Source organism: Exophiala dermatitidis (genome assembly GCF_000230625.1).
Source record: "Exophiala dermatitidis NIH/UT8656 unplaced genomic scaffold supercont1.4, whole genome shotgun sequence".
NCBI lineage: Eukaryota > Fungi > Ascomycota > Eurotiomycetes > Chaetothyriales > Herpotrichiellaceae > Exophiala > Exophiala dermatitidis.
Genome location: NW_008751649.1, coordinates 1,952,351 through 1,970,538, shown reverse-complemented (window position 1 = coordinate 1,970,538; position 18,188 = coordinate 1,952,351). Strand labels below are relative to the sequence as shown.

The 18,188-nt window shown below is 53.0% G+C and overlaps 8 protein-coding genes across 10 annotated transcripts; 5 read left to right on the top strand and 3 right to left on the bottom strand.

The window, feature by feature from the left end:
• Positions 1 to 12: 12 nt before the first annotated feature.
• On the bottom strand, positions 13 to 1,043 carry HMPREF1120_05028 (glucose-1-phosphate adenylyltransferase). Its single transcript, XM_009159184.1, has 2 exons — positions 739 to 1,043; positions 13 to 674 (listed from the first exon to the last, which is right to left on the bottom strand). The coding sequence occupies exons 1-2, from the start codon at positions 935 to 937 to the stop codon at positions 49 to 51; spliced, it is 825 nt and encodes a 274-aa protein (XP_009157432.1). The 5' UTR covers positions 938 to 1,043; the 3' UTR covers positions 13 to 48.
• Positions 1,044 to 1,211: 168 nt separating this feature from the next.
• HMPREF1120_05027 (uncharacterized protein) lies at positions 1,212 to 2,977 on the top strand. Its single transcript, XM_009159183.1, has 2 exons — positions 1,212 to 2,401; positions 2,453 to 2,977. The coding sequence occupies exon 1, from the start codon at positions 1,842 to 1,844 to the stop codon at positions 2,208 to 2,210; it is 369 nt and encodes a 122-aa protein (XP_009157431.1). The 5' UTR covers positions 1,212 to 1,841; the 3' UTR covers positions 2,211 to 2,401; positions 2,453 to 2,977.
• A 614-nt stretch (positions 2,978 to 3,591) lies between these two features.
• Positions 3,592 to 5,790, top strand: HMPREF1120_05026 (uncharacterized protein). Its single transcript, XM_009159182.1, has 4 exons — positions 3,592 to 3,628; positions 3,745 to 4,395; positions 4,556 to 5,188; positions 5,243 to 5,790. Exon 3 carries the CDS (start codon positions 4,763 to 4,765, stop codon positions 5,168 to 5,170), a length of 408 nt encoding a protein of 135 aa, XP_009157430.1. The 5' UTR covers positions 3,592 to 3,628; positions 3,745 to 4,395; positions 4,556 to 4,762; the 3' UTR covers positions 5,171 to 5,188; positions 5,243 to 5,790.
• A 56-nt stretch (positions 5,791 to 5,846) lies between these two features.
• HMPREF1120_05025 lies at positions 5,847 to 10,081 on the top strand. 3 transcript variants are annotated; one of them, XM_009159180.1, is made up of 3 exons: positions 5,847 to 6,273; positions 6,360 to 7,291; positions 7,343 to 10,081. In XM_009159180.1, exons 2-3 carry the CDS (start codon positions 6,515 to 6,517, stop codon positions 7,430 to 7,432), a joined length of 867 nt encoding a protein of 288 aa, XP_009157428.1. In that variant the 5' UTR covers positions 5,847 to 6,273; positions 6,360 to 6,514; the 3' UTR covers positions 7,433 to 10,081. The 3 variants fall into 3 exon arrangements, with proteins under 3 accessions (XP_009157428.1, XP_009157429.1, XP_009157427.1); XM_009159181.1 differs by having other exon boundaries at positions 6,360 to 8,444; positions 8,506 to 10,081; XM_009159179.1 differs by having other exon boundaries at positions 6,360 to 10,081.
• HMPREF1120_05024 (uncharacterized protein) lies at positions 9,776 to 12,394 on the bottom strand. Its single transcript, XM_009159178.1, has 2 exons — positions 12,124 to 12,394; positions 9,776 to 12,066 (listed from the first exon to the last, which is right to left on the bottom strand). The coding sequence occupies exons 1-2, from the start codon at positions 12,184 to 12,186 to the stop codon at positions 10,108 to 10,110; spliced, it is 2,022 nt and encodes a 673-aa protein (XP_009157426.1). The 5' UTR covers positions 12,187 to 12,394; the 3' UTR covers positions 9,776 to 10,107.
• HMPREF1120_05023 (short chain dehydrogenase/reductase) lies at positions 12,391 to 13,900 on the top strand. The gene is made up of 2 exons (XM_009159177.1): positions 12,391 to 12,830; positions 12,936 to 13,900. Exons 1-2 carry the CDS (start codon positions 12,556 to 12,558, stop codon positions 13,858 to 13,860), a joined length of 1,200 nt encoding a protein of 399 aa, XP_009157425.1. The 5' UTR covers positions 12,391 to 12,555; the 3' UTR covers positions 13,861 to 13,900.
• HMPREF1120_05022 (uncharacterized protein) lies at positions 12,429 to 15,624 on the bottom strand. The gene is made up of 2 exons (XM_009159176.1): positions 15,519 to 15,624; positions 12,429 to 15,424 (listed from the first exon to the last, which is right to left on the bottom strand). The coding sequence occupies exon 2, from the start codon at positions 14,697 to 14,699 to the stop codon at positions 13,893 to 13,895; it is 807 nt and encodes a 268-aa protein (XP_009157424.1). The 5' UTR covers positions 14,700 to 15,424; positions 15,519 to 15,624; the 3' UTR covers positions 12,429 to 13,892.
• On the top strand, positions 15,588 to 18,176 carry HMPREF1120_05021 (uncharacterized protein; the record flags this gene model as incomplete). The annotated part of the gene is made up of 1 exon (XM_009159175.1): positions 15,588 to 18,176. One exon carries the CDS (start codon positions 15,588 to 15,590, stop codon positions 18,174 to 18,176), a length of 2,589 nt encoding a protein of 862 aa, XP_009157423.1.
• Positions 18,177 to 18,188: the final 12 nt, after the last annotated feature.

The following is an 18,188-nucleotide window of genomic DNA, read 5'->3' as shown; positions in this document are numbered from 1 at the left end:
ACAACTGAAGCATGTATGGCAGCATGAAGTGTCTTCAATTCCTGAGTTTTAGTTGCCTCGTTTGGACACAGCATTAACGTAGAGCCCCTGCACGGTGGGATCCTCTTCTATCGAGTCTAGAATACGTTCCAGCTCCTCTTGTTGTTCGGGCGTCAAGGGCACCACGGTGTCCTCGTTGGGGATGTATACAACTTCGGCCTTTTCTGCCTGAAGTCCAAATTGATCTTGCAGAGATCGAGCAACGTCCATCACATCCGCTGGCTCGGTCTCTACAGTCAGTTTCTTGTCCTCCGATGAAATATCCAGAGCACCCGCGTCAATGGCTTTTTCCAGCACATCGTCTACCCCAAGTTTGTCCTGCTCCTCAAACACTATCCTGCCTTTCTTCTCGAATAGAAAAGCCGTAGGAGTGACTGTTCCACCTCCTACCTTAATGACATGACGCAAATCCGACAAGGTCCTGTTCTTATTGTCCGTCTCACATTCGATCATGGCTGCGACACCGTGAGGGAGGATGGCTTCGATAATGACACTCTCGAGCGCTTGTCCAGTCGGAGACTTCCCTTGACCCTTTGCAATGGCATGTTCGATCGCCGACTTTGTCAGCTGTCCCCTTTTGGCGTTGGCGATAGCAAAGGCGAGTCTGGAGTTGAATGCGGGATCAGGTCCGCCAACTACGCATGAGTCAGTTATTGGCCTCGCTGGGTAGAATAAAGTTGTGGACAGCTCCGCTCATACGTCTCGAGGCGGTGATGACGGCATGGGACAGCATTGTTTTGGCCTTGCTTTTCGCCGCATCTGCCTTTCCCTTGTCGTGTTTAATCTTCGACCATCGGTTGTGGCCGGAGAGCCGGAGCGCAGAGCTCGACCACAACCTGGCCGGCACCTGACAGCTCCATGAGGAGACACCTGCTCTATGCAAATGATGCCCGCCCATACAATCAGCAATGCAGAGCTTGGAACTCCAACACTGATGAACGGAAAATTGCAGCAGCGGCTGAGCAACTCTGGCTGAGCAAGTTCGCAACTTGAATGCAACTACATCCCCAGCATTACCTCTCCACCGTATTATTGCAAGGCTACGTTTCAGCCTTGCATAGGCCCGGTCTTGGCAATTACTGGGCGATCACGTGGATTGCGTAGCCCTGCTTATGTCATTTGAACCCCCTTTTCCGACGTCCGAGTCAAGCTCATGTTTGTGGTGCTTGTTTACATTAACTGTGTCGACTCTAGACAATGAATGCAAGGTAGCTGGGGCTCTGTAGTCCGCATAAGGAGCCAGCCATGGTGTCAACATGTGTCGGTTGTTCTCGCCTTTTGCAGCACGACGCTTCTCCAAGAAGGCCTCAACTCACCCAGCTCCGCTTGCCAGGCGCGCCTATGCTGGATCATCTCCCTGTCCAAATTCCCTACCAATAGACATTAGCTGGTCGGCTGATATCAAAGACATTTAGGTATCATCCAAATCATTCTGATCTCCCAGATGCTGCATGAGCGCCTCGCTGGCGAGGTCAAGTGCGCCTGGTTGTGCTGGGGAAACTACCGCCGTTTGTGATTGGAACTGAGGCATATTCTTCCTTGCGAATGCCGCTGCCCAAGGCCCCACAATGAGGGCAGTGTTTTGGAATATGCAAGGCTGTGCTAGCCATATCACTTTAGGTTTGAAGAAAGGTCGCCTGTGACGCCTTGCAGGGCAAAAATGGTTTACCCTGCCAGCTTACCACGGCTTGCGAATCAGGTCTTAAAACTGACAGTCTGGGCTTCCGGGCAATCGACATCATCTTGTGAGTGAAGCATATTTCACATTCATGTGATTGTGACAATACTGTGAAGAGCGGCGTATGCTGGAGGGCCTTCCACCCTCAAATTGCGTCGGCGTCGTATCAGCATATTTTGTCGTGCTGGATACGACGATGCTGTGTAAACGGATTCATCCAGGGTGTTTTATGGATCAGGTAGATCCTGCTGATATGGTCATGTCTTTCTCGCCGTTTCTCCCCACGTTGTCATTGGCCCAGTCGACCTCCGCTTGTTACGAGATAGCAAATTGTGTTGAATGGAGTCTGATAGTACCCCTCAGTGGATGTCTTCATGCCTATACGACGGGCAAACTCAGATGGAATGCCCTTTGGTATCTGATTTGTCGCACCGCCTCGTATGTTCTTGAACGAGTCCGCCTGACTTTATGGACGAAGTCGAGGGATGATTGAGAACCCAGAGAAGATAGAAAAGTTCGCTCGTTTCAGTGATCAATCCCTCCATCTGTCCAGTTTATACCTTGCTCTGCATCTGATATTCCACGCTCTACTACTCCCTACATCTGATCTTCCAGCTCTGGTTTAGCCATCCTATTACCTCAACCCGCACGTGCCACGACAAAAATCCAAGACGAAGCCATGTGGTGAGTTGATGGAACATCAAGCTCCAACCCTAGCTGACATTTGCTGTATAGCATCAAACAACCGTTCGGATCGCACCATGAGCAGCAGGACCATTGCCACTGGTTGGAGAAGGACTCTACAGCCCACTCCCGTATAGGGGAGGCAACCGGAGAGGCACTGGGCAGCAGCACCGTCGAATTTCAGTCCTTTCAATCAGTCCCATTGATTGTCTGCGCGAGAGGCCAAGTATGGTACTGCTGTTGGTGTAAAAATGGCCCAATGTCCATCGCGATTAATGATGGATGCTCGAAATGCGGCAGAAGGCGTTGTGATCATTGCACGATCGAGATTATCAAGAAGTGATCACGTTGGGTGCCATTGCTTTTGAGCAGCCCACAGTGAAACAATGGGGCCATGGAGAATGGATATGTCTGTGGATGGAACCTCAGATGATATTACGGCTTGTCGTTGGCTTGTGTGCTGATCAGGATGGTCATGACCTGGTTATTTTCTCGTTGAGGTCCCTCTTTCAGACCGTCTCCATGCAAGAGTTACTGGCTGGAAATAAGGCAATCAAAGTGTTTACGGATCCGAGACTCTTCGTCTGTCCTGACACGGATGACGAGTTCTCTGGTAGTCATAAATGGGATCTGCCTCCCTGAGCCAATGGCTTCCTCATCCGTGCAGTGCTTCCGGCCTGTTGGCTTGAAATTCAACGGCCAGCAAGTTGTCTGTGGCGAAGCCAAAAGCACGAATAGGGCGAGTCTTGCCCTGCTGCGCCCCTGGATTGCCCAGGGCATGCTGGCCAAAAGTATAGGTAAGTGGTGCAGCCTTGTCCTACGCCCTTTGGTGCAGGCACTGTGTCACAGGATCAGCGGCCATGTCAGAGTACCCCAAGGGCTTAGGTGATATCACCTGGGACTACAGTGCACTATGGAGCAGCAGCAGCGGGCACTAGGCATTGCACGGGTATCTAGAAAGACATGGGTGCGGTATGGGACTGCCTTTATACAGTGTTGCAACAACAAAGAGTGAGGTTCGGGGTTCCAGTACCAACAAGGGTAAGTACCTTAGGTAAAGTACTACTCAGGCTGTAGGTAGATACCGTAGGCAGTGATCTGGCGAGTCTGGCGTGTGAGGCGTGCCAAGACTGGCGCAGTCTTTTATTTGCCCGCTTCAAGTTTGATGCCTGCTCTGCTGTGCAGCCTGAGTGCAATTAAATGAATGATGATGAGCCTCCAACTTCCGTAAGGCAAAACTCACCGGTTGCTCGACAGCATGCTACTCTCCCATGATTCTCCGTCACTTACGTACCCGCGTTATCATGCCGCAGAACAGCCTGTCCTGACTGAATGTCTTGTAGGTCAACAAGTTTCGAAGCGGCTTAATGGGACCTGGCCGCTGGAAGACAAGGATCTGATGCAATTGTACGATCGGTTCGACGAAACCTTGCTTCTTGCCAAGGTGTTGGAGCATGCTCTATCTCGCCGGACGCGGTAGAATGCATGATTTACTGCAGCCCTGCAAAGCAAAAGGACGGACTTTTGCCCTTGGGACCTACCGAGGTTCACCTAGGCTGGCCATGAATACTTTTGGGACGTACCTGGGCGTCCGTTGTTGGCGATCAAACAGTGTCCGTCAGTCTCTACTGCGGCATTCGGACATCTTGACGCGAAGCACGCCTACGGGCTGACCCGTGATGCTGCCTGGAATACGAGGTCTGCCCTCGGCCAGCCAGTGTGCATTTGACCCTCCGCTCATCTCCAGCCCAATCAGCGCCCAAAAGAAAGCACTGAATATTCTGTGAACTGACATATTGCAAACATTATCAGGGAGATCATCCTCTGTGCCGGCGCCCGCCAGCTTCTGAAACACGCTCAGCAGGGTGCCTTGCTGCATCTGAGTGGAGTCCGAGGCAGCCACCATACTGAACTGTGATAATGGCAGAATACCGGGAGTTCGCCTCAGATGAACGACCGTTGAATGTGGCTCATCCCACGAGTGGGACCCAACAGTAAGTATTGACAGGCAACATGAACAGCGGTTCGCTACCTCCCTGGCCCGTCAAGAATGGCCACCATCCTCGCTGCCACAAGTCCCAGGTGCAAATGCCGCAGCAGAATATCCGCCACCACGATGGAGGCGCGGGCTTTCGATCTCTAACTGGTGGCCAGTTCATCTGCAGATTACTTTTCATGTCCAATCTGCGACTGTACCTCATGCTACAAGCGTTGCCAACATCCATCCATCCAGGCCCTCCGCCTCCAAAATGCAATCCCTGGCTGCGCGGTGCACGAGATTGATTCGTCTTTGATTCCTGTCCGTCGCCTTCGATGGAGACCACCAGGCAGATCCTCAGCAGGCTATGATGCTACAGTGCCATGATTTCAGGGCTTTCAGGCGAACCATCTGAGTCCGGATTACGCTCAGTATCCCTCCTCTTGTGCTGTGGGCATCATATAAACACTCTGCCGGGCTGGGACTACCCACTCATCCCTTTCTTTACTCTCTCACAACTAAACCACCTTGATCTCCTTCGATCAGCTGTACAGCTTGTTCGTCTATCTCCTTCACCCATATATTGCTGTCACAAGATGCCGGAAAAGAAAAAGAAAATGGGCCCCATGAACGGCTGGAAATGCTGCCAGTGCCACACCGTCAACCCTAAACTACATGACTACTGCCCAAACGTCAACTGCTACCACAGAAAGTGTGACGGATGTGCCGAGATCCATATAAGGCAAAGCAGCAAGTCACGAAACCAAGACCGTCAATTGCGTCGCGACTGATTCGACGCACAGTTATTGGTATGCTACCTTCTCGCTGTTGCACCCCCATACCTATTGACTTAACGTGGACAGGAAGTCACACCTCCACATCAAATGCTAGAGGTCATCAGAACTGGGAGGCTCCCCTGTCGACTTCGGAATGCGGATACCTAGGCGAACCCTCTACATGGAATATAGCCGCTGTTGTGGAGATATGGTTGGCGGGATGGGTGAACGGAAGTCACATGGTGGTGCTGACTGCGGACCTGACATTGATCAACGAAATGACGTGTGAGGCGGACCTTGGTGGTTGAGTACGACTTCGAGTGACCTTCATGTTGTGCTGCAGTGATGGCTCGCTTGCCCTTGACTTCCGTCCTGCGCAGTGTCCCTGCTAGTGCGTCGAAACATCTGTACCTTCCTTGCTACTAGTACTAGTGCTTCGCTACCTGGGTACTAGTAGTACAGTACATACCTAGGTACCTACTAGGTTGGTCCTAGTCCTGTATAGGTGTCTATCTACGTACTTAGAGATACTAGTAGTACTACTAGTACTAGTAGTTCAATGCTACCGGTCGCGGCCTAGTCCTGTTGTGCAGTAGCCGCTGCTGCTCCCACGTGGCAGGACCAGCAGTCTAACCGTTTTCCACTGGTACTGGCACTCCGCTATTTCCAACCACTGCCTCCCGACTCTCATCGTCCTCCTCCTCTTCGTCCTGCTTGGTGTCTGTTGGACTCTCCACGCGGGGTACTGTGGCCCTCAGCTCACCACCATGGCAACTGTAGGAAGAAGCCGATCTTCTGCTCAAAACTGTGATTCCGAGACTCAGACGGAACGATTTGTCTCAATGCTTCCCCTCCTCTCTTGGCAAACATACGACCGGGCCACTCATCATGGCACTTCGACGCGGCGTCCTCTCTCTGGCGATTCTGAAATCCCTTGTCAAGAGGCCCCCGTACTCAAGATTGTTGTAGGGGCGATCGTGCTCCACTATACATGTTGACAGGCCACATACGAGCCTGTATAGGTCTGCAGGATGCCAGGTGAATCCAGGGCGGCTTGCATGACCCACTTCTTCACAATCTACCCTGAACCGGCAAGCCTTTGCCGGTCAGGCTTTTCGGTGCGCGAGTTGCAAAGGACACTTCCATTGCAGTTACGAAGCCCCCTTCCGGAAGGCAGAAGCTAACGGACGTGATAATGAAACAGCCAAAATTCAGTGCCGGCTGGTCATCTATTGACCGACTGCGAGGGCAGTCAGGACGCGTTGGAACTGAAGTTGCGCAGCGATCCTAAGAGATTCCCTGGGGTCTCAGGGCACGCATCATTGCAGCGGTGAACCGGCTCCACTCTCTAAATCTTCCATGGCACCTGCGCACATTCTTACCTTTTCTATGGTATTGGACCTTTGCAATGGTCTCCGTGCTGTTACGGGGCTTGACTTGCGAAAGACGTTACGAAACTTCTCGCTGCGGGCTATGGCAGGCTCGGGCCACTGTCGATCTTCCTCCTCGTCGCGGGGGTTTAACGGCGCAGTCGAGGAGTATCCAAGGGTATCTACCACTCACTCCAGCTCATACGTTGCCGATCGTCACGATGTTTTGCTCTCGCGGGTTCCTCAACTCTGCAATGTGCCTATGAGCGACTACACCGCCGCAACCCCTCCAACATTGAAGGCCATCGTGAAGAGCAACTGCAACTTGCTTCCGAGCTTTCACAAATTCACCAACTCAGGTTTCCCTCCATGCTCGCTGTATTTGGTGGCAACGTTACTGTATTTCCCTTGTTCTTCCAGCTCCCCACAAGGAATCGAAGGAAATCTGAGGACGACCTTGTTCGCTTCGCTCAATCGGCATACGCATACCAATTCATGCCAACCAACCATGAAAGCCGCGATCACTTCTATCTATGTGCCAGCAACTCACTGGTATTGCTGCACTTATGCTGTGCCAAGTAAGTCTTCGAGTCCGCAACATCTTGCAGCTGTACAAGAAGGGCACCACATGCGAGCATGCGGATTGCGGGAGATACACCCCCACTGTCTTGAATTGAGAAGGTCATACACTCGTCAGACTACTTCCCAACTCGTCGTTTCTCGACTAGCACTGGGCAGACTATTGAGACAACTCAGGACCTCCTCTGTGGGTCCAAAAGCGGACGCATTCAATACACTCTGGCTGACGTGCTTTCAGAGCGAATTTGACCTGACCGTGGTCTGTCTTCTACGTCTTTTGGCTGCACAGGAGTGGAGCTCACTTTTGGCCAATCTCGTCCGCTTTTGAAGGGCCTGATCGACAGCGGCAGAAATGCAGCTAAAGAGGAGCATTGCGCTGTGACAAGGGGTGCCTCCAGAAATCATCCAGCGAAGAATCAGCACATTCTCCTTGAGGCAAAAAAGAAAAACAAACGTTAGCCACCGGCGCAGATCATATAGCACGGGGCTTATCGTGCATCACGTCTCCAGCAAACGAATCTGAGCTAATCGACATAGCGCTGCCGAGAGTGAGACTGCATGTAAAATAAAGGCCCTAAGGTTTGCACAACTATACGCACAGTTTAGGGCATGCTGCAGGACAGCTGGTACCCGCGAATATTAGTGGATGCCTCGTACCTTGACCGCAACTAGCTCCGGCCACAAGCAATGGTCGCCAGGCATGCTCCCGCCGTCAAGTCGGAATCGTCCATGTGAGCCAGCAAAGCACTACAACGCCAGGCTCTGGTCGGTTTACCGATTCTCATACGCAGCTGTCTAGCGAGACCTGTCAGAAGCTCGCTTTCTGCTAGAGTTGTTGTACAACATGGCCGGGTGCAGGGGCATCGGATCGACCAAAAAGTTGTCGGATCTTTGCAAAATACCTTTGGAAACTTGTCAAGCCGGAGCCCGACTCGCACCTCAGAAGCGCGGGTGACACCTCCATCTCAGAAAGTCGCCGGTGGCCGCCCGAAACAATGGCACCTGTCGTCATTGGCTCGACTAAGCATTAGCAGCATCCAGTGTCACACCTAAATGTACCTACGTTGTCGAGCAACCTGCAGAGATGTCGAGTGGAGAGACATCGCACCAAGGACGAGGGACCGTTGGCCCCTCGGCCGCTTTCTGGCGACAGGGGAATTGACCATTCAGGGCTGCCCGTAACAGCCAATCAGTCCGGTAGGTCTTAGCTCGCATCTACCTCACTCTCGACGTTCGACATTTCACCGGTTTTCCAAACCTTGGCAACCAGTGAACAGCTACATCACAACTTCCTCCGGCGATGAGCCAGCATTTGACGCAGACTAAGTATGCCAGTACTTGTAAGCCTCCACACTGGAAAGACGAGCCCATGGTAAGACAGATCCGGCACTGATCACTCAGAAAATGCCGTGCCGTAGCGCCAATGCGAGGACAAGGAATTTTCCAAATCGACATCAGGCTGAGGTGGACATTGTTGTCATCCCACGGCGGGACTCATTCTATTAGTCATTCAAATATATCCAGGACAGGCGGCGGCCGAGGGCACCGACGATTATGTCGACTCAAGCTGCGAGACATCGTTGAGGCGAGCTCTCGGTCGGGAAAGAAAAAAGCCTCCCACTCAACCTCCGAAAGCAAAACGGGACACAGCCCTGGGAAGTACAACTGACTTGGACCAGGATCGACATTTTTGGCAAGAGGCTTAAGCGAGTACCGCTATTACTAGGCCACCTACCATTCCTGAAAACGGGGATTTGCCAACCAACCCCCAGCTTTTAGCAATGAGTCATCACGAAGAGACAAACATACTTCGCTCTTCACGCATGAGCACAGCCCTTCAGTGCCTCGACGAAATCCGCCGTCCCGGTATATGGATGGGTACGATCGACCCAATGAATGGCCTTTTTGTTGGCTAGGATGCGACAACCAAAAATCCGTACGTACGGTGCCCATCGGCTGGTTACAACCGTCAGTTATGCCTTTATCCGGCTTGGTCACGGCACAGGGCCCACACTTCTCAGAGTTGAGCTGTCCTTATGAAGGCAATCTGAAGTTCGAGGACCTGGCGGCCTTCAAGGTACGCTTGTTTAAGACTTGGTCTGCTTCTTTTGCGGCCCGACAGGCGAACTGTGCTGGACGCCTGGTTATGAGCATTCTTTGAGATCCCGTGCAAGTGGGGTCAAGGTGGGTCTTCTGCGTGGGAAATGTACATCAGTGTTTGGGGTTGTGATTTACCCTACGGAAACCCGAGTCCCAGGTATGCAGATGAGTAGACCGGTCAGACAATTCACAGGTGGGTCTTCAGTGGTTTATTTACAGTATCTCTGCGCTGGTTTTTCTACCCCCCGGATGGTCCAACTTCGTGCCGCCATGCCGCTGTGTTAGCGTGAGTTGTCACCAGAAGAAAACGGGCCTTGGGCAGATAACCTGTGTTGGAATGGCGGCAAGGTGGGAGGACAAAGGACAATGTACACGATACGAGAGGAAAGAAGCTCCCGAGGACTAGTACACCGGAGTCGAGGTGTGTGCGTCACTGAAGCAAAGGGGGGATGAGCGACCGTATCCGGCGGTGTCCCAGGGTTTCATTCTATGTGCCTTGAATACTTTGTGGTGTGAACCAACCAACCATACGAGTTTGCTCTCACCACGATATCAAGCCTGAACATGAGCGTACGGGATGAACATAAGACTGGGATTTTATTCTTTTTGTTCGTCTACGCAGAGAAGCCTCCAAGTCGTGATACATTGGTTCGACCCGGCCCGGTCTATTCTTGTAGTTGGGGCCCAAACCCTCCATATGCCTTCAATACCTGATACATTGGACCAAAGCGAGCAATATCATGATATATCGACAGACATAGATATAGACACAGGTAGATACTGCATATATAAGCTGCAGGAAGCCGACCAGGCGTCCGAGTAGTCAGCAACTGATGATGATGGCTGAAAACATGTCACTGGGGTGTTTTGACAACGACGGCGCTATCTCCCTTTTTGCTTGTACTACTTCCTCTTCAGCGGCGCAGCGCTGGTATCTGCGCCAGTGGCACTGGCACTGGCGATCGGAGCGGTGGGTTTGAGCTGCTTGGTGTCCTGGCCGGCAAGGGGTTGGTTCTTGTTGTCTTTGGCTTGTTTGTCCCCGGCTTTGGTTTTGTTCTCGGTTTCGTCTTCATCTTCGTCTTCGTCGTCTTCGTCACTCTCGTCGCCGCCCTGGCCAAACTCGTTGACGCGCGAGTAATCGACCTTGTAGGCCCACTTCTGGTAGAGCCAGACGAAAAAGATGACATCATCACGCAGGGTGGCGAGACGATGCAAGAAGGGCATACGGATGGTAAAGGCGAACAAGTCATCAATAAAAGTATTGAGGAACTTGTAGAACAGGGCGCGGGAGGGCATATGAGCGACCGACTTGAGTCTGTAGTTGATGTACAAGCTGGGGACCATCATGAGAAACCCGTAAGCATAAACAGAGCCGACGAGGGTCTCAATGACGAAGCTGTACCAGGACTTGTGGGACTCGTAGATGAGCGAGTAGACGGCGTAGGCGAGCAAAAGCGGCACGGCGACAATGTACAGATACCGGAAGGCGATCTGGTCGTACTCCTGGGTCTGCTTCTCCTTCTTGGTCAACTTGTGTTTGTCCTCGAAGACGACGACATAGGGCAAGAACTTGAAGCGCGAGTCCGGGCCCGGTTCCCGCAGTCGCACGTTGACCGTCTTGGTGATCTTCCAGGCTTCCAGCAGGATGCCGAACCCTTGGCCCGCCAGGATCATCCACGACGTGCCCTCCGAGTTGTCGAGCAAGTACAAGAAAATGACCGTCTGCATGAAGACATTCGCTAAAATCGTGCGCACCGACGTGCCCACGTTGTCCTTCTTCTTGCGCCAATGTGAAATGTCGTTCTTGAACGCCAGCCCTTCGAAGATCATGTGCAAGATACTCACGACGAACGTCGTGCCCAGCAGATACGCATTGGTGTCGAGGAGCACTTCTTTCAGTTTTTCGAACTCGCTGCCGTCGCCGCCCGCTGGTAATGGACCCCCTTGCGCCGCTTGCTGTTGGTTCTGCTTCATCCCTTCGTCGACGCTGGCCAGAAGCGAATATTTCCAATTGGCCAGGTTATAGAGCTTCATGTTCAGTGGCATTTGTTTGACCGTGTCGTTGAGCTCTGTCATTTGCGACCGGAGCTGCCAGAACGTGTTAAGGAAGACCACCGGGTAGTACCATCCGTTCATGCCAGAGGCGTCACGTGCGCCCGTAGGTTCCAGGACAATGTTCTTGCGCATCGCGGGGTGCATCTGCCGCCAGTTCTGCAGTCCCGTGTTGGGCACCACGGCCACCGTGAAATTGGGGTGATAGTATGAGCCGATTTGCACGCCTTGCGCTTGTGGCTCTCCGGGTTCAGACTCGGTCGTTTCGCTCTTGTCCAGCAGATTCTTCAGCTTGCGCGTCTTCTTCTTCGGGAAGTAATGGTTCAGAGCGCGCTTGAAATGCGTCGCCTTGGCCGTGTCATAGTCCGCCGCCGTCGGGTCCAGTTGGCTGCCACTCAAGCCGACAAAGAAGTGAGCCCATAGAGTCCCGTTGTGCTGAACCTCTTCGGGAATCGCGATCTTGGTCTGGATTTCCCGGTCTTCGGAATAATTGCCCATCTTGAACCCCTTCTCGTTGACCACCAGAGTGTCTTTCGGGAGATTCGACGGCGACCCAACGTCGGGCTTCGGGGAAACATAGACTTGGATATCGAGAACGCTGTCATCCGGCCAGATGGGGGCAATGTTGTACGGGATGGCAGAATAGTTCGTCAACGCGGTCATGTCGGCTCGATTGTCGAAGTTCATGCTGGCTTGCGGAGGTGCAGAATTGCCGGTGCCAGTCTGCGTCTTGGAACCAAAGAACTGGTTGATGACGAACTGGGTAAGCATGAAGATGGCAAGGCCTTGAAGGAGGGACTGCATCATGGACTATGTCCGGTCAGTAGAGCTCGTGAAACTAATCGATATGGAATTGCTTGTTCTCACTTTGCGCCCTTCTTCCTGTCCGGGAGCGGCGGCTTGAGAGCCGCTTGCTCTGGTCTCCGGCATCTTGAGTGCGTTGTCTCGCGATCCTTGACAGCCCAGGTATAAATGATAAAGAACACCTTGGAGAACAGCGGTCGGCGGAGAAATGGTGTTCAAGTTGGATGCGATTCCGCAATAATGTAATGGCAAGGGTCTTGTCGGATTAATGATGATCCGGGTCGGAGCCTCATTAGAGCATTTCGGCAGGTGAAGCGCCGAACTGCTTGGCAGCATCCAACTTTGAAGAACAGAGAGCATTGAATGTCGTCGTCGCCGAGAGTGTGATGCTTCTATTTGTTTGATGGCATCCTCAAATCAACATTGCTCGCCTCACCAAAGTTAACAGCATGTCCGGTTGATTACACGAGTATGGACCATTTCTAAGGTTCTGCCATGGCCAGTGGAGGAGGGTCGGTGCCCACGCCTACGCCTCAATTCCCTACACATAATGCGCCCCGAGTGTGGTTGATTACCGCGGGGGATTCTCCCGTCGGCATTTCATTGTCACGCCAGATCCTCGATCATGGCGACTACGTCGTGTCTGGAATCAATCAATCCGAATTTGAGAGCGACAGCCCCCGGAGTCAGCAGTTCAAACGATTCTTGTCCGAGGTTGTACGGGAGAATGGGTGGAAGGATCGCATGAAGATCATCCCACTCGACATCAGGTATGCATTCCATCGCCATTACATATGTCGTTTCCTACGCTCTTGCGTCCTGTCCTGTCCTGCTGCTCTGCTTAGGGCACCCCATGATTAATTAGCAAGCTGCAGAATCGTTTATCAATGTCAAGCAGCAGTGGCCGAGGCCGTGCATACATTCAAAAAGATCGACATCTTGTTGTGTTGTACAAGTGAGGCGGTGGTGGGCACGGTCGAGGAGCTCTCCACTAGTCAGCAAACATTGTCACTTGTGCGCGCCCAATTCGAGAAGAACTTCTTCGGGCCCCTGAATATCATCAAGGCCGTCATCCCGGAGATGCGATCCAAGATGAACGGCCATATAATAGTGCTCACAGGCATCCACGGCCATCTGGGAACTCCCGGGTTGAGCATGTACTGTTCCGCGGGCTGGGCGCTGGAAGGCATATGCGACAGCATGGCGTATGAAATTGCTCCTTTCAACATCAAGCTGACCATTGTCCAGTCCAGCGTGGAAATTGGCATCCTGACCAACAAAATCACCTCGGCGCCGCCCATGAAGGAATACGCCCGCGAATCGGGCCATACGGCCCCCATGTTTCGTGGGATTCTGGATGGTCTGCTCAACCGACTACCTGGCATACGCGCACAGTACCCGCAATCACCAGGGCATGAAATACACACCCCGTCTTCCGAGGCTGAAAGGGAGAGCGGGCCCTATCTGCTAAGCCGCAATGAAGTGGTCAGCCTCTATCCTCCTCTCAGTGATGCCCACACGGAGAAGTTGCTCGCCGAAACCGTCCATGCCCTTACGGCGATAGGCGGCCATGAAAATCCACCAGCAAGGCACATTGTCGGGTGGGAGGGAGTTGCTAGCGTCAAGGAGAAGCTGAAGACTGTGAGTGAAGAGCTCGAGGAGTTTGCAGAAACCAGCGCATCGGCCGATATTGCGAAGCAGGGTCCAAGTGCGGGACGGCCCTCAAATCTTGCCAATGTTGAGATAGGAGATGTCGAAACCGATGTCTTTGATGCATCCCTAGGTCTACGCTTTGGGTAGTATGTCCAGATGCAATGTAACGTCATGGCTTTTCAATGTCTCTCGCGTCGTCTTTCGCTGTCACGCTCACTGCGCGATCTATCATGGCGCCGATGCCCAGGAGATCTGCTCCTTGATCTCTCTCGCCGTCGGTGGCGGTGTCGTTCAATTGAGGGCGATCTTGACCGCCTATGTGTATGGCGATCCCTCTCCGTTGACGGTGACCGGCGACGACTCCTTCGGTGACCGTCTTCTCTGTGCCTATGCCTGCGATCGTGATCTCGATGGCGATCTCGGCTTCGACTGCGGCTTCGACGCTTCTCCCCGCCGTGGCGTCGTTTGTATTCCTTCAATGCATACTGCAGCTCTTTACCCTGGTCGCGCCCAGTGCCCTCCAATCGTTCAACTGCCGGTTCCAACCCTTGGGCTTCTGGTACCCCTGTATTGCGCCCGTAGCCCAAACCCCGCGAGCCTGTGGCCTCACTCTCTTCTGTGGCCCCCTTCAAAACATTTCCAACCTCGCGGTGGGCGCCTAATTCTTCCATGTTGGGGTTGTTCCGGGGTGCGACAGGCAAGCCAAGGGCTCGCGCGATTGCATCCTCTTCAGCCTGTTTCACTCGTTGGATCTCTTCCTTGCGTTCTCTTGCAGCCTTAGCGGCGGCGTCTTCATCTCCATCTGCGTCGCTACTGGCTTTAGCGTACCAGTTGAGATCGCGACCTTTTGCCCAGCGGCCCACTGGGGCCATCAGGGAATGGCCCAGATAATGCTCACGGTGGGAGGAAGCCTGCACATCGGACCATTTGAACTCGCCGCGGCCACCCCGCGAGCCTTCCTTGCGGACTGTAGCAAGTAAATCCATTGTGGCGTTGCCGAAGCCCGGGAAAGGGAAAAAAGAAAGGAACGATCGAGTTCGTGGATGGCAGCGACGGTTGGGTCAGACAGTTCCGCATCAGATCGCTTGCTGCCGTGTAACGCAATCTGCACCTGACCCAAGGTAGGACAACAACAATAATTTGGCAGACCTGTTCAGTATCCGTCTACTTGCGGAGACCGGTCCGCAGTTGATGCATAGGACCGGCGGATGGCCAGGGACGAGGGGATGTTGTGGCGTTTGCAGTATTCGGTCGAGGATGAAACGATAGTTGCCCGGGATATACTTCGGCTCGCCCAAATACGATGCCAGCAATAAGAACAAGCGACAGCAATACGACTGTTGAATTGTTGCTAAAAGATTGGTGGTTTTTGAGCCGTGAATCGCCGCGATTCTGTGTCTTGAACCTGCGCTGGCTGCGTCATTTGGCGTGTCCTAACTTGAACCACACCACAACCACCATCTCCAGAGTCACGTCGTACGTACGTCTGGTTCCTTTTGCTCAGTAGACGCTCGCTTCTGTAGAGCTGTCAATATTTGACTTGTCATTCTGTCCCTTTATATACTACGCAAACCCCGATCGCGACTTCGCTTACCGTCTCCAGGGGCCCTGATGCGAAGAGCCCGATCCGCCTAACTGCTCTCATGACATCCCACCAGCGTCGTGTCCCAGAGCGACCTCCCGACGAGCTCAAACCCTCTTAGTCTGCTTGCTGAGCTGAGATGTCAGTGCCCTGACTGTGCATACTCCAAGACATAGCAAAACGGTGGGATGAGTTGAAGAGTTGGGCTAATTGCCAGCAATACCTGTTTCAGTCCCAGCGGTTCGATGCTAATCCCGCACAAAGCGTTCAAAAGCACTTAATCGAAGCCAACATGGATCTTGATCCTAGACCATTCGAATCGGTGAATGTTGGTATGACCAACGTGGAGGCAGGCGAGGACAGGTTTTCCAACCATGGCATATTCTATCCTCCTCCTATAGCCTATTGGCGAAACAATTTGACCGCCCTGTCACAACGCTACAATCTCTATTTCATTGCCACTCGGAATGCTATTGTTGTGTACAAACCAGAATTTCCTTTCCAGCGGCTCGGCCGAGTGCCTTGTTTGATGATCTTGCCTACCCTGGCAAACCCGGATGCGCAAGGTTATATTGATCCACGCTCACCGCATGATATTAATCATTTGATTGTGGGCGACCTCGGGACGCAGGAGATACTACTTTGCGCAACAGACTCTGGCAATGTTACTGCCTATTATACCAAGTCATTAGAAGAGGCGATACGAAACGGGTCGTATACGTACTGCCCTGCCCTCCGGAATGATCGCGTGCAAGTGAGAGAGTTCTTTGCTCAGTGGGTGCATGAATCAGCCTGGGGTCTGAGTATACACACCCAAGCTCGCATGATTGCAGTATCCGCAAATACTGCCTACCACGTTCAGACCGGAGATCCCTCTTCCAAGATCACTGTTTTTGCGTTCGCGTTGACGGAAGAAGGCGAGGAGAAAGGGACTGAGGAGAAGATAGAGAAAGCGGTCGAGGACGAAGTTGCTGATAGCGGTGGCGACGATCCTGTGGACGCAACATCCAAGGACAATGGAAACACGAGGCAATTGGAATGGCAGGAGTGGGAATGCGACGGGTCTAACCAGTTCCCTCCACCGCGGAACAAGAACTACAAAATCATACTTGGCGGCATTGACGGACACGACTTCAACGTCCCGAGCATCTCCTTTGTAAATTCCGATCTGGATGTGGAAGGCAAGTGGCTCCTGAGTACCGATATTGGAGGTGAGATGAAGATGTGGCAGATTTGGCAGGGCAAGTGCTTTAAGTCGTGGGATCTGGCCGAGAAAAGATCGCGGTCTGCCTTCTTCCGCAGACGTGAAGGAGGCTGGCTTGTCGCTGCCCTCGATCCCCGAGCTTTCCGACTGGCTGAGACCATGGACGAATTCTGTGGGCACTTCAAGGCTCCCCAGTATCACGGTCATGTTGGGGAAAGCTACGATATCACTCACATTGTTAGAGTCCGTACGCCAGGCAACAGTGCTGCTTTCCCAGCGGTAGATACCCCCTTCGAGGAGGACAGCGGCGACGAAGATGACCACGAGAGTGCCGGATCGTGGTCAGATATGGACCAAAGCGATATTCATGATGATGATGTAACCCTGGACGAGTTCGCTACAGTGGCGGATGCGTTCAGCTCGGCCGACATGCCCTCGATAACAGAATCGCCGTACTCGCAACACGAAACAGCCGACCAGGGCACAGGAGTCATGCAGATCCAGGCCTCTGAGTCGGATGCAGATGGTGATGTATTTGCTTTTCTCGAAGCGGAGACATCCTCGTCAGACTCCTCGACTGCCATAGCCTCGGATGACGGGGACCTTGAATCGGCAGTCTCCCACAACATCCCAGATTCAGGTCGGTCCAGTTCACCAGGGGAGCAAGGCAACACGATGTCGTTGATTCTATCCACAGCTCCAGGCCAGGCGGATATTAGCCACGACAACAGCCAAGAAGCGATGAGCCACATAGACGAGCGCGGCGAGTCGTATGTGCGAGGGTTCGGTCGTTTCGGCCACGGGACTTATGATACAAGGTCGAAATTCCGATTTTCCAGTGTTAGCAAATCTCACCTGGAGGCGACACCGCCTTCTATACCTGTTCTTCAATGCAGTGCCTCGAACCTGAGGCTTATCATGGCTCCAGAGGCTGATAGTGCGCATGTTTTTTGTGCCAACATCCTCAAGCAGATCTTGCCGCGGGAAATCGAGGAGTCAAGGCAGGCTCACCTCGACAGGCTTAATATGATGCAACACATCCCTGAACTGGGGTTGGTGATTGTAGCCTCTCAACTAGGGCGATGTGCCATCTGCACATTGACCAAAAGTCACAAGACTGGCACATTGGGTCTCAGGGTGGACTGGACTCTGCCTACCCAGAAGCAAGAGGCGAGGAGGCTTCGACCATCCCTGCCGCTCCTGGGTATCGCCACCTCCCCGATTCAGGGCCATTCGAAGAGAGAGGCTCACCCTAGCAACCACCGACCTGACACTCCCGTGAAATGGGGCGTGGACAATACAGTCGATGGTGTTCCGACCACATTTGATCCCAATATCATTGTTGTCAGGGAATCTGTGCCTGACCAAGACTACACCGGAGTGCAGAACATCGAGAAAGCCCCTGGCAGCGGAGACGATATCAGTGAGCATAGACTGAAACGCAAAAGGCCATCCTTTGATTCTGATACCGAGCCCGGCTCCGCGATAAGCATTGAATCCAGCGCCTGGGAGACCCCTTCGAGTGTTGAGTCATGGCAGGCGACCGGAAGTAGTCGCAGATACAGGCTCATGCTCACCTATATGGACATGACTGTGTTGACGTACGAGATTTGGCGTGGGGTGGAAAGACAAGATATTCAGCAGGCCGAGGTTTCAGCCCTGGATCTTGTAGATTGACGACGGGGGTTT

What these genes read in the sequence shown, in the direction of transcription:
- HMPREF1120_05027 (XM_009159183.1), top strand. Translation starts at nt 1,842, where the DNA reads ATGCTGGAGGGCCTTCCACCCTCAAATTGCGTCGGCGTCGTATCAGCA.
- HMPREF1120_05028 (XM_009159184.1), bottom strand. Translation starts at nt 937, where the DNA reads ATGGGCGGGCATCATTTGCATAGAGCAGGTGTCTCCTCATGGAGCTGT. An exon ending in CGTCATCACCGCCTCGAGAC is followed by an intron (nt 675 to 738) that starts GTATGAGCGGAG and finishes ACTCATGCGTAG; the next exon opens with TTGGCGGACCTGATCCCGCA.
- HMPREF1120_05025 (XM_009159181.1), top strand. Translation starts at nt 6,515, where the DNA reads ATGGCACCTGCGCACATTCTTACCTTTTCTATGGTATTGGACCTTTGC.
- HMPREF1120_05023 (XM_009159177.1), top strand. Translation starts at nt 12,556, where the DNA reads ATGGCCAGTGGAGGAGGGTCGGTGCCCACGCCTACGCCTCAATTCCCT. An exon ending in ATCATCCCACTCGACATCAG is followed by an intron (nt 12,831 to 12,935) that starts GTATGCATTCCA and finishes AGCAAGCTGCAG; the next exon opens with AATCGTTTATCAATGTCAAG.
- HMPREF1120_05026 (XM_009159182.1), top strand. Translation starts at nt 4,763, where the DNA reads ATGATTTCAGGGCTTTCAGGCGAACCATCTGAGTCCGGATTACGCTCA.
- HMPREF1120_05022 (XM_009159176.1), bottom strand. Translation starts at nt 14,699, where the DNA reads ATGGATTTACTTGCTACAGTCCGCAAGGAAGGCTCGCGGGGTGGCCGC.
- HMPREF1120_05024 (XM_009159178.1), bottom strand. Translation starts at nt 12,186, where the DNA reads ATGCCGGAGACCAGAGCAAGCGGCTCTCAAGCCGCCGCTCCCGGACAG. An exon ending in GACAGGAAGAAGGGCGCAAA is followed by an intron (nt 12,067 to 12,123) that starts GTGAGAACAAGC and finishes GACCGGACATAG; the next exon opens with TCCATGATGCAGTCCCTCCT.